We start from the raw sequence: 14,091 nt of genomic DNA on the forward strand, positions 1-14,091 counted from the left end.
TGCCAAACATCCTACTCACCAGAACTGCATGACACCCATTACAGGTAGTCAAAAGTGCAGAGAGATCAAACCAATGAAGGGAAGTTTCCCTATCTCGAATCGTGCCGTCAGACATTCAGACATCAGTGTGGAAATGAAATGAAGAGATGGACTCCCATGATGAAGTTTGTCACAATTCATTTAATTAAAAAGCCAATATATCTATTCCAACATACAATACAAACTTGTGTTGGAGAATGCCGTGTGCACTCCAGCTGTGTTGCAAGGGGCGGAAGTAACGTATCACACTCAAAGCACCCTACGCGTTTTGTCAGCATGCTCTGACGTCATCAGGGGTCATGTGATCGGATACGTCACTTCCTAATTTATACAGATCCACCATTGGAGGATATCCAATTCAATCCTTGCCTAACAACTATTAAAAACTCTAACCTTAATACACAATATATTAGTACAATCAAAAAGATTTTAAAAAAGATTAAATTAAATGGAAATTAGTTTAATGTAATTAGATAAAATTTAAATAATATAGAATATCGCCATCTTGTGGTTAAATGCCAGATGGCAGGAATAAAACTGCCTGCGCCATCTAGTGTCGATTAATTAAACTGGATTCAAATAAAATTGGAACACCTTTTACATCACTTGTAGATTACAGTACAATTGCAATCTATACCTCATACTTAAATATGAATAAAAACTATGCCTAGTTATGAGTAGATATCTATTGAGATGTATGTCTATGTTAATTCCTGCAAGACTGAGTGTATTTAATTTATAGATCCATTCTGTTTCATTTTTAGATATTCTCTGGATCATATTACCTCCTCTCCAATATGGATCTATTTTGTCTATCCCCAAAAATTTGGCTAAACTGGGATCCTTGTAATGATGTAACCTAAAATGGTTGGAGAGGCTATGTTTTGGGAACCCATTTTCAGTACTATCAAGTCCATTAATATGTGTACTCAAATTCCTTTTTGGTACATCCTACATGTTGTAACCTGCAAGGGTAAATAATGAGGTAAGTTACATGGGCAGATTTGCATGTAATGAATTTGTCAATTTTAAACTCATCTCCCGTACTGAATGATCTAAACTATTTTATTTTCCTAGTGTCCTTTCTCGTAATTTTATAAGCCTTAAATTTTTTTCATTAATAAAACCCTGTTACATCCAAAAAGGTGCCTTTTGTCTTATGGGGACAAACACGTTGGGGGCTAATTTATTCCTCAAATTGGGTGCTCAATGGTAAATAAACCTGGGGAGATTAGGTATCAATTTAGATAATGTTTTGTCCCTCAAAAGTATGGGCCAATGCCTCATGATAATCCGCTACAAATCTCGATTGAAATTGGTTAAAAATGCTGTAAATTCCTGTTCTTGTTTCATTTTGGGCCTATCCTGCAGCAATTGGTCTCTGTCCATAGCCATGATCTGTTGGATAGATCTCAGGTCGTAGTCATGATAACCCTTTTCTTTAAATTTATTGACCACAATTTCTGATTGGTGAAAGTAATCAGACAAATTATTACAATTCCGCCTAATTCTCATGAGTTGGCCTTTTGGGACCCCACCTAACCACCTAGGATGGTGGCAGCTGGCCGTGGGGATGTAGCCATTTCTGTCTGTCTTCTTGAAATGAGTCTTTGTGTAAACACGCCCATTGCCTTTCACCAAGACCAAATCCAAGAAGCTCAGTTGCGACAAATCCCAACTTCCAGTGAACTTGAATCCATAACAATTCTTTTTAATGTTCCCCAGGAATACTTCCAAAGCGTCCACTGTACCATCCGATAAAATAACAATATCGTCAATGTATCTTTTATATAGAGTCATTTCTCGTATGCGAACACCGTAAATGCTCTGCTCATCCTATTGACTTATTAGTATGTTTGCTACACTGGGAGTGCATTTGTCTCCCATGGCCACTCCTCTAATCTGTTTAAAGTATGATCCCCGGTGCCAAAAATAATTGTTCGACGTAGCTAGCTCTAAAGCTTCTATCAAAAAATGCTTCTGTTCACTCTTGAGATCGGACTTAGCGTCCAAAGCTCTTTTTGTGGTCAATAGTATATCCTGTTGTATAAGATTAATATACAACGATTCTACATCAATCGTAACAATTAGTGTATTATCATGTATAGGAACGTCTTTAAGTTCATGAGATGTTTGCTATCTCTTAGATAAGATGGATAGGTTTGCACAATGGCCTGCAAAAAGCAATCCACATATTCATCTATCCTAGAGAAGACTGAATTTATGCCGCTAATAAAAAGGTCTGCCTGCTGGGTGTTCTATATTTGTATGTATTTTTGGTAATTAATAAATAACAGGAAGCTTTGGAGCTTCAGGGTAAGGTACTTTGCTTCTTTTTTGGTCAAGATCCCTTTGTCTTTTGCCATTTTCATAATTCTTTTTAGGGCGGTCTTGAGTTTATTGATTGGGTAACCCTTTAGTGTCAACCACCAATCTTTTCAATTCTTTACTATAATCCTTCCTTTTTAACACCATAATTCCACCCCTTTATCTGCTAGTATTATGGTTATATTTTTTCTTTTTTCTAGTGCTTCTATTCCTTTTTGAATGTTACCTTTCCTTTCACCTTTTTTAGTTTTAAAGAATCCTATGTCGTGCTCTACCATATACTTAAAAACCTCCAAAAAATGGTTAGACGACTTTTTAGGATTAAAAACAGATTGATTTCTCAAGCTGCTATCTTTGAATTCATTCCTTATTGTTGCCAGATGGGGGCCTCCCACTGTTGCCAGTGTGGGGCAGACTGCTGATCATATTGGGCTCCTTGATATTGATTGTTCCAGGGTGGATTTGGTGGTCCCCCCTCCAACCCCCTCTCTGTCCAGAGTGACCCCTGTATGCGCTCCAGCCACCCCTTGTGGGTGGATCTCCATGTTCTCTCCTCTGAAAACCCCTATAGGGCTAATTACCTCTACGGGTGTCATCATTATAATATAAGGGCTGGAAATGGTTGTAGGTAGGGACTTCGTACCCCATGTTGGTTTCAGGTCCATTGTTCCCATAGTGATTCCTGTTTGGGCCAGGGTAAGATGGGGTGTTGGGATTACCCATACCACCTCCCCTTCCTCCTCCCCTCGGAGCCACATTTCCCCGGGTTCGAGAACTGGGTTGGATCCCTCTGTGCTTTTGACTCTCTGTAATGGGTGTCATGGAGTTCTGGTGAGTAGGATGTTTGGCAGGTGTTGCTGGTGGAAGACACACAGTTACTCCTAATCTTTTTCCAGGATTGGGAAGATATGTACACACATTGTTTTTTGTGATGATAATGACTCCCGTAGAGGTAATCAGCCCTATAGGGGTTTTCTGAGGAGAGGACATGGAGATCCACCCACAAGGGGTGGCTGGAACCCAAACAGGGGTCACTATGGACAGAGAGGGAGATGGAGAGGGTGGGGGAGGGGTGGACCACCAAATCCACCCTGGAACAATCAATATCAAGGAACCCAATACTAACATTAACAAGAATTATTATGGACTCAAGTTCACTGGAAGTTGGGATTTGTCGCAACTGAGCTTCTTGGATTTGGTCTTGGTGAAAGGCAATGGGCGTGTTCACACAAAGACTCATTTCAAGGAGATAGAGAGAAATAGCTACATCCCCACGGCCAGCTGCCACCATCCTAGGTGATTAGGTGGGGTCCCAAAAGGGCAACTCATGAGAATTAGGCAGAATTGTAATAATACGCCTGATTACTTACACCAATCAGGGAATGTGGTCAATAAATTTAAAGAAAAGGGGTATCATGACCTGAGATCTATCCAATAACAGATCATGGCTATGGACAGAGACCAATTGCTGCAGGATAGGCCCAAAAAGAAACAAGAATAGGAATGTACAGCATTTTTAACCAATTTCAATCGAGATTATAAAACTTTGGAGCGGATTATCATGAGGCATTGGCCGATACTTTTGAGGGACAAAACATTATCTAAATTCATATGTAATTGCCCCAGGTTTATTAAGACCGCTGTCACACTGAGCCTCCCCGGGCGTCAGTGGTAAAGTGGCGCTATTTTTAGCGCCGCTTTACCATCATTTTAGCGGTGCTATTCAGCCGCTAGTGGGCCAGTTTTAACCCCCGCTAGTGTCCGAAAAGGGGTTAAATCCACCAGCAAAACTCCGCTGCAGAGGCGATTTGCCGGCGGTATGGCAACGCTGCCCCATTGTTTTCAATGGGCAGGAGCGGTGTAGGTGCGGTGTAGGAGCAGTGTAGGAGCAATGTATTCACCGCTCCTACACCGCTGCAAAGAAGCTGCTGGCAGGACTTTTTGTGAAGCCCTGCCAGCGCAGCACCCCAGTGTGAAAGCACTTGGGCTTTCACACTGGGTTTGCAGCTGAGGCTTTTTTCAGGCGCTATGCAGGCGCTATTTTTAGCGCTGTAGTGCCTGCAAAAATGCTTCAGTGTGAAAGGGGTCTTACCGTCGAGCACCCAATTTGAGGAATAAATTAGCCCCCAAAGTGTTTGACCCCCCCTAGGAAAAAAGGCACCTTTTTGGATGTAACAGATTTTTATTACTGTAAGAAACCTAAAGCTTGTAAAATTATGAGAAAGGACACTAGGAAAATAAAATAGTTTAGATCATTCAGTACGGGAGATGAGTTTAAAATTGACAAATTCTTGACAAATTGTCCTTGTAGGATGTACCAAAAAGGAATTTGGGTACCCGTATTAATGAACATCTTAATAATATTAAAAATGGGTTCCCAAAACATAGCCTCTCCAACCATTTTAGGTTATATAATAACAAGGATCCCAGTTTAGCCACATTTTTTGGGATAGACAAAATAGATCCATATTGGAGAGGAGGTAATATGATCCAGAGAATATCTAAAAATGAAACAGAATGGATCTTTAAATTAAATACACTCACTCCTGCGGAAATTAACGCAGATATAGATCTCAATTGCTATCTTTCTAAATATTAGGCATAGTTTTTATTCATATTTAAGTATGAGGTATAGTATGTAAGGTATGTAATTGTAATCTACAAGTGATGTAAAAGGTGTTCCAATTTTACTTGAATCCAGTTTAATTAATTTTATCTAATTACATTTAACTCATTTCCATTTAACTTAATCTTTTTTAAAATCTTTTTGATTGTACCAATGTGTATTAAGATTAGAGTTGTTAATAGTTATTAGGCAAGGATTGAATTGGATTGGATATCCTTCAATGGCGCATCTGTATAAATTAGGAAGCAACGTATCCAATCACATGACCCCTGATGATGTCAGAGCATGCTGACAAAATGCGTAGGGTGCTTTGAGCACGATACGTCACTACCACCCCTTGCAACGTAGCTGGAGCGCACACAGCGTTCTATAACACAAGTTTGTATTGTATGCTGCGATGGATATATTGCCTTTTTAATTAAATAAATTGTGACAAACTTCACAGACATTTCCCCACTGATGTCTGGACGGCATGATTCGAGATCGGGAAACTTCCCCCTTCACTGATTTGATCGCTCTGCACTTTTGACTACCTGTAATGGGTGTCATGGAGTTCTGGTGAGTAGGATGTTTGGCAGGTGTTGGTGGTGGAAGACACACAGTCACTCCTAATCGCTTTCCAGGATTAAGAAGATATATACTCACATTATTTTTTTGAACATTTTTCATATTTTTGTTTTTTGATCAATCATCACTATTATGGACACTTTATATGCACTTGGCCAAATGATTTTGTAATATGCACTTATAATCATGCACTTGCACTTTACTGTTTGATATATTGATGTTCACATGGTTTAGTATATTGAAATCAATACCAATTGCTACACTACATAGAGAGCATGGTTTAAATTAATTTATTAATTTTCTCATTACACATGGTTTCCACTTATAATGAGCTGCTCTCATCACCAGCATTTGCTCACTTCTATTAACCATTTGCGCAGATTTGGGGCTTGACCTCTCTTCTTCTCAAAGAGCGTCCGTTGGCATAAAACGCATCAACACTTGCTCTTTACTGTATGCTTTATTTGGACTTTGATTTTTGAAAATTAACTTTAAGGATCTGATGGCTATCAGTGTGTGGTCAACAAATTCACTTGGGGCTAAACAAAAAAGAGCAGACCAACCTGGAGAGGTGTATTGTGTTTGGATCATTGAATGGGACACTTTGGTGACAATGCCTATCACTGGGTGTAAGGGTTCAGTACAGCAGGGGTTCCCAACCCCTGGGCTGTGGACCAATGGCAGTCCGCGGCCTGTTGATAACCGGGCTGCACAGCGGGAGTTGAGCGGCGACCACGGTCCATACAAGCCTATCACAGACCGAGGTGGTTGCTCTCCACCTGCTGTGCGGCCATGCCCGTGTGTTCTCTCCTTGCTCCTCCGCCTGCCAAGCTGACAATGTCAGCCTATCAGCAGGACAGGGGGTGGGAGGAGCTGCAGTTTGGAATGGAGAGATCCTCTTGCCCTGCTGATAGGATCACAGCGTTGGGCAGGGGGAGCCGGGAGAGGACATACGGACTGAGCACAGTCTCTTCCCTGCCTAAGGTAGGAGTCCTGTGCAGGGAAGGCAGATATTAGAATGGGGAGAGAGAAAAGGGGGGGCAGCAGGGACAATGTGATGGAGGAGGCTGTGATTGCTTAGGGCACTGTAATATAAAGGAGACTGCACTGTAAAGGGGCACTGTAATCATTACTGTGCCCCTTTACGCTGCAGTCCCCTTTATATAACAGTATCCCTTTAACGTGCAGTCCCCTTTACATCATAGGCCCCCTTTACATCACAGTGCCCCATTTACATCAAAGCGCCCCTTTTACATTACAGTGACCCCTTCACATCACAGCCCCCCCCCTTTACATTACAGTGCCTCCTTTACAGAGCAGTCCACTTTACATCACAGTGCCCCTTTTACATTACAGAGTGCCCTTCAAATCACAGCCCTCCTTTACATTACAGTGCCCCCTTTACAGAGCAGTCCATTGCATTAATGTAAAGGGGCACTGCGATGTAAAGGGGACTGCACTGTAATGTAAAGGGGGGCTGTGATGTGAAGGGGAACTGAGAACACTGATATAAAGGGGGGGCTGTGCTGTAAAGAGGGGGGTTGTGGTGTGAAGGGGGGCTGAGGACAGACTCTGCGAATATCCCATCCCCCGACCCGTCAAACCAACCCCCCCTTTGCTCCTTGGAAAAATTGGCTGCCATGAAACTGGTCCCCGGTGGCAAAAAAGTTGGAGACTGCTGCAGGACAGGATTGTGTTCTTCCCTACCCGTAATCCAGACTCAGCAAGTTTTACAGAAATGTATATACTAAAAATGCTTTCTTCCATTGACTTATGCAAAGTAGGCAAACTGAGAAATCCTATTGATAAAGCCACAAGACACGTAGTTTAGAAAGTATAAATGCATGTATTAGAGTTTACATTTTTAAAACAAAGTTAATCCTGCTTTAACAGTTGGTTCTGAAATTGCAGTCTGAATTGTGAATATGTCAGTTTTATAAAATGTACTGCATTGATATACCACTGGTATATTTAATATAGTGTTTGAAAGATCTTGATATATTTTTGATGGGCTAGTTAATACCACTATATAAACATAAAGCACTTTTAGAGTCCATGTACACTGGTCTTAAAAATGCTGCTTCTACAGGAGTTTTGTGTTTTTCCCGTAGACGTAGCTCAATGTAAACCTATGTGTCCTTGCACATTAGGACGTTTGGAGGCATATTTTAAGCTCAGCAATTAGGAGGCAGAAAAAAAAAACCCTTCTGGATTACAGATATTTGAGAGGAGTTTTCTGACAGAAAAAAAATGCTAAACGCCCCACGAAGCTCTTGTACAAAAACGCTCTGTATGAGCGTTTTTTTTTCTGAAAAGGGAACTGCCATTTTTTGAGCCCAGTGTGCATGGACCCTTATATTTTTTTCTACTCAAAAAAATGGCATCCTTTTATTCAGAATTATTCTTGCACATTAGATTTCATAGTAGTACTATGAAACTTGTCATAGCTTACATGGTAAAGATATTAGTACTTACATCTGTTGTCTGTGTTCAGATTCATACCTTGAATTTCTGGATATTTTGTCATGAGAAGAAGACCCCAGCGGAGGGTGGCTGCTGTAGTTTCCATTCCTGCTGAAAACAAATTTCTCACAAGACTTAGGAGGTTTCTGTTGTGAAAGTATGTACTGGGATTACCTTCCTCCTGCAGAATTCATTGCATATAAATTACACATGCTTAACACATAAAACCTCAGAGTTTTATTTAGAATTATTCTCAGTAGGAAAGATACTGTACTGTATATATAAAAAAACAAAGGCAGTTCCTCTTCTTGCTCATTAATGCCTAAATATTAAAAGATAGTTCCAGGCAACAAAGTGAGAGCATATGGTAAGCCATTAAATAGTAAAAAGTAAACACAGAAACTACGTTAAAATAACAAAAATCAATAGGATAGTAGTAATTTTCTTCCTTTCCGCTTCCTTCATTGCCAATCACATTCAAACTTTCAGGTAAGAATATATGTGAAACGCTTCTAATACTGGGAAACATGCTTTCATGTTTTCAATCAACACATTTTTCAATTTCTCTTTACCTCATGTTAAAAAACAACTGTTGTTTAAAGAACTCAATAGCTCAAACTGTCAAGCTGTGACCCCTCCTCCTCCTCAATCCTTGTACAACTGTCATGGTCTGGAGTCAGGCTCGGAGGCCAGTAGCCATAGCAGTGGAGCAGCACCCACCGACAAACAGGACAGGTATACAAGCAGGTTACCCTGGCTCATGACACGGGTTCACCCGAGGTGTGGGATCTAAGTACTAACGAGTTTTAACCAGAGCTCCTGATGGTGGAGATGGGTTTTGCTGTTTGTTAGTACCAGGTTGCAGTCCCCAGGATTGCCTGAACAGGACGTGAGCAAGGAACAGAAGGGTGAACCGCTCCAGGTAGTGTACTGAAGGAAACGTCCTCCTCAAAGTGGAGACCAGGTGGAGGCTCAGCAAAAGCAATATTGAAGAAATGGATTCTGGACAGCCACACTCCAATAAAAGCCTTTATTGTAATGAATAGTCAACGTTCATGTTACAACAGAAGCAGGACAGACAGCTGACACGTTTCACAACATCATTGTTGCAGGCGGTGAGAAAGCCGGGTCCAGTAGCAGATATAGCAGGTAGAGATCAAGCAGAAGCGTAGTCAGGAAACAAACCAAAAGGTCAGTAACAAGTAGTTGCAGGTTGTGATTAAGCAGAAGCGTAGTCCAGGAACAAGCCAAAGGTTGTTAACAAATGGTAGTGAAGATATGGACGGCAGCAGGAGAGACAAAAGCGAGATATTGGCTGGAGGAAGCAAGATAATCTGGAAAACAGGAAGTACAGAGACATGGCTTAAATCATGAATTTCATGGGAGGAACAGCAACAAGTTCAAGGTTCGAGACAAAGAAGATTCAAGGAATTGTCCACCAAACAGTCCAGCATTCCAAGTGGCTCAGCAAGCAGAGTCATTGCTAGACACAGCAGAGGTCCCAAGTTCAAGGCCCTGACATCAACGTAATATAAGATTGATATATAAGCTTTGTCTAATGCTATTAGTTTGGATTGGACTACAGTCGTGAAACAATTGTCCCACCAAAATTTGATGGCTGAATTAGAGCATTGGGACTCTTTATCTAAAGTCATGGGATCAAGCCCAAGCACTATATTCCCCCTCTCTATAGAGCTCTGACTGAGGTTTCCAACAGAATACTTTTTGAAAACAGTGTTACAAGTGCATCCTGTATTAATAAAATGTAAAGAAATCCATGCAAAAGATCAAATATCACAAAAATAAGCAGCCACCAAACAATTCTAATACAAATTGCTAAACAGTAAATATATAAAAAAGCAGCACTACATATACAAAAAATGTTAAATCGTAAACCAATTAAAGAGCAATGAAGTTAATACTACAAATTAAATGAAAAAGAGTCAATTTTTCTACACTTTAATGCATTTAACCTACATACTTCACACTTACGACATTAATCCTCCTAAGGTACCTCAATTTTTTCACGACCTTAAGGGTTTTTTCCCTTTTTGTAAGTGTGAAGTATGTATGTTAAATGGATTTTAGGGTAGACAAATGTACTATCTCATCAAATCAAACAGCTATTACTTATAATATACTGTACAGTCATGTATAACATGTAATACTAAAATTGTTGTCTATATGATCATTTACCCATGTGGCCATCAATACATTCCCAGGAGAATTCAGGCCATCTTGAATGCCTAAGGCGGTCCAACACCATATTAGGTAACCATTTCCTTCTTTTACCATAATATTGTTCAACCCCTCTACAAACTAAGTTAAAAAAAACATATTTCCAATATTAGATCTGGGGTTTGGAATCATAGTGTACCTAAACATATAGTGTGGCAGGGCAGCCCTTTAGCGCAAAATCACGTACCTGTACATGATTTTTTTTTCTTCCAGGTCTGGGACATTCGTGCCGCTGGCAACCCGCTCCGCTGTGATTGGATACCAATCAGCGGGTCCGGCAGACCCGATGTCCGCTGGGACCCATCGATCGTTCCAAAGGCAGACAGAGCGGCGATCTGCCTATGTAAGATAGTCTTTCTGTGACAGGAGAAGACAGAGATCTTGTGTTTCTGCTAAGCAGGAACACGGATCTCTGTCTTGTTACAGTACAACCCCCCCCCAGTTATAAAGCACTCTCAGGGAACACGTTTAACCCTTTGATTGCCCCTGATATTAACCCCTTCCCTGCCAGTGTCATTAGTACAGTGACAGTGCATATTATTTAGCACTGATCACTGTATTAGTGTCACTGGTCCCCAAAAAAGTGTCAAAAGAGTCACTTTGTCCGCCGCAATGTCACAGTCCCACTATAAGTCGCTGATCGCTGCCATTACTAGTAAAAAAAAAAGAGAAATCAATTAAAATTCCATAAAAATATCCCATAGTTTGTAGACGTTATAACTTTTGTGCAAATCAATATACGTTTATTTTGATTTTTTATATATTTTTTATGGGGTATGTTTTATAGTAGAAAGTAAAAAATATTGTTTTTTTTTTAAATTGTCTTTTTTTTGTTTATAGCGCAAAAAATAAAAAAACACAGAAGGTCATCAAATACCACTGAAAGAAATCTCTTTTTATGGGAAAAAAGTAAATACATTTTATTTGGGTACAGCATTGCACAACCACGCAATTCTCAGTTAAAATAATGCAGTACTGTATCGCAAAATTGAAGGGGGGCTAAACCTTTCGGAGCTGAAGTGGTTAAGTATAAAACAGGCACTGTATTTCTGGGCATTGACCAGTTCTTCCCTGCATTGGAGAGGGAGCTTTACAAGAAGGGAAATTTCCTGTTTCAAAACCAAATGGATATAAAAGCTAAAGACTTATGTTCCATTTGGCTTTAATGTCAAGTGGGAAATAAATAGCTTCATTAACAATAGTTAAAGGCTAGTTGTAGTGGTACCTTCTGGTTTAGGAGTGGTCTTCAAGAGTAATTTTTGACGTGTGTTAACAATTACATCTTTTTTATATACATATATTGTATGTTTATTAGCACTCCTCTCTACTATATGTATCCTTATATTTGCAAATTCCTCAATTGATTTTCTGTTTTTAATTTTAGATGCCTTTTATTATGTGGACTTATGTAATCATATGTAGCAATAGGGCAATTTTAAAATATCTTCAAAAATGTTTTTGTTTTTTAGTGGTGGATTATGGCAATCATTTTGACCATCATATATATTTTTGTCACTAGATGGCGTTCCCATTTGCATCTGTGGAGGCATTTGCTTTGCCCTATGGAGACGTCTGCTGGTTGTTGTTATTTTTGGTTGCTAAATAGCAGGCAGTGTAAATAGTGTTTTTGCATGGTGTAGCCTGTTCCCAACTTCGTCATTTCAGACAAAATGCGTTGGTTATGGCTGTGACGTCATCATGTACGCCCGTTGACCAGACCCTGGTGACCTACACGGTTTTGTTTCAGCCAGCTACATTGGAATAGCTGCTATCGGTAAAGTTGCAATTATTTATTTATATTCTGAGTGTTTTTATGCTATTCATTTTGTCGCTATTGTGCATTAAAAAAAATGGGTTTAATTTACTTCACAATGGATCTGTATCTGTTTTTATTTCCGTGGTGACATTGCATGGCGGATGAGAGGATCCCAGTGGAGGACAAGTTGGAGATCGGGACACCAGGTTGTGTAATTACTTGAACGCTGTCTGACCATTTATAATATAAAGATCCATTGCATCTGTTAAGAGGCAGCGGCGTATCATCCATGTGTGCATGGTGTGTGGTGCACACGGCCACCGAGGAAAGGGGGGCCCACTGTGCCCTGACACACACTGCCCACATGGATTAAACAAAAATTAATCCACATCTACAATGTCCCCGAGCACCAAGTGGGTAGAGTACAGTTTCTGAGTGTTAGGAGCTTCGAAACTTATTTCCCATCTGACAAGAAGGCGACGGCAGCCAGCCGCATTTGCCAATGCTATGATTATAGTGCCGGCTGCCACCACCCACATCCTCTGTCTGCAAAGCGGGGTGATATCCTGACTCACTCCACCTTAGGGCAAAGAGAGAGAGAGCTGGAGCCAAGCGGGATGTAGCATCAGGGGGTGGCAGCCAGGGCCGGAACAAAGGGGGGGTCGAGATGGGCCGCTCATCTTGCTCCTCACTGACAGGGGTGATTGTCAATCCTGTCAGGAGGATCAGCGGCCAATGGCTGCAGCTGGAGAGAGGATTAGACTTCCCTCCAGCCTGCTGCAGGTGACAATAGGGGGAAGGTGCTGAGAACTGTCCTCAGTCTCAGCATAGTGCTGCTGTTATGTGAGGGAAGACTGCCATGCTTCCTCTCTCTCCTTGTCAAGTGACATGTCACATGACTGGAGAGAGAAGGAATAATAAGCTGCCTCACAGTGTGTACTGTAAGCTCAAGGGGGAGGAGGGCAGCTAAGCTCCAGACTGTCCCTCTCCTCCTCAGACCCCTACAGACTGCCCCTCTCCTCCCAGACACCCCCTTCTCCTCCTCAGACACCCCCTCTTCTCCTCCGACTCCCCAGACTGCCCCCTCCTACTCAGACCCCCCCAAACCTACCTCTTCTCATCAGACTCTCCAGACCTCCCCTCTCCCCTCTTTAACCCCCCCCAGATCCCCCTCTCCTCCTCAAATCCCCCCTCATACCACTCCCCCAGACCACTCCTCTCCTCCTCAGACCCCCCCAGACCTTCCTCTCCTCATCAGACCCCCTCACCTCCTCAGACACCCCAGGCCTCCTCTTTCTCCTTCATAGACCCCTCTCTTCTTCTCAGATCCCCAGACCTCCCTTCTCTCCTCCTCAGACACACCCAGACCTCCCCTTTCCTCCTCCTCCTGATCCCCCCCAGACCTGCCTCTCCTCTTTCGACCTCCCCTCTCTCCTCCTCAGACCTCCCCTCTTCTTCTCAGACCCTCCAAACCTCCCCTCTCACCTCTTCAGACCCCCCCAGACACCCCTCTCCTCCTCAGACCTCCCATACCCACCCCCTCCTTCCAAGACCTCCCCTCGCCTCTCCACCTCAGACCTCCTCTCTCCTCCTCAGACCCCCCAGACTGCCCCTCTCCTCCTCAGACTCTCTTCCAGACTCTCCTTTCCTCCTCAAGACCCACAGGCCAACCCTCTCTACTTCTCAGACCCCCCTCTGCATTTTAAATTACCACAGACCCCCCCCACAGACCCCCCTCCCATCCTCTCCTCCTTAAACCCCCCGACCTCCTTTGGGCCCCTTTCACACTGCCTGCTGCAGTTTCTTCACAACACAGAAGCTAATGGAGGGCAATCTGTGCTTTTTGGCCCCAGTGACAGGCATATATGAGACATCAGGGCTCTAAAAGACTCCTGATGTCTCATTAAAGAGAACTTATCATAACAACATCATATCACATAGGGGACTTTAAGTTTAGTGAAAAGATAAAAAAAAAGTATCAAAAAATAGTTACAAGCTGTCCCCTCCCCTTCCAATGTACACGAATGTACAAAAGTAATGACACCCATTGGGGGAACCTACTTATGAAAACGTT

The 14,091-nt window shown here is 42.0% G+C and overlaps 1 protein-coding gene across 1 annotated transcript in view; it reads right to left on the minus strand.

The window, feature by feature from the left end:
• Positions 1–14,091, minus strand: part of LOC141141151 (uncharacterized) — a 193,800-nt gene that overhangs the window by 151,103 nt on the left and 28,606 nt on the right. The window contains exon 6 of the mRNA XM_073628855.1: positions 8,063–8,204. Within this exon, the coding sequence (XP_073484956.1) occupies positions 8,063–8,204 (142 nt within the window). The remainder of the gene's footprint in view (positions 1–8,062; positions 8,205–14,091) is intronic.

The sequence above is a fragment of the Aquarana catesbeiana genome, linkage group LG04 (assembly GCF_042186555.1).
Source record: "Aquarana catesbeiana isolate 2022-GZ linkage group LG04, ASM4218655v1, whole genome shotgun sequence".
Lineage (NCBI taxonomy): Eukaryota > Metazoa > Chordata > Amphibia > Anura > Ranidae > Aquarana > Aquarana catesbeiana.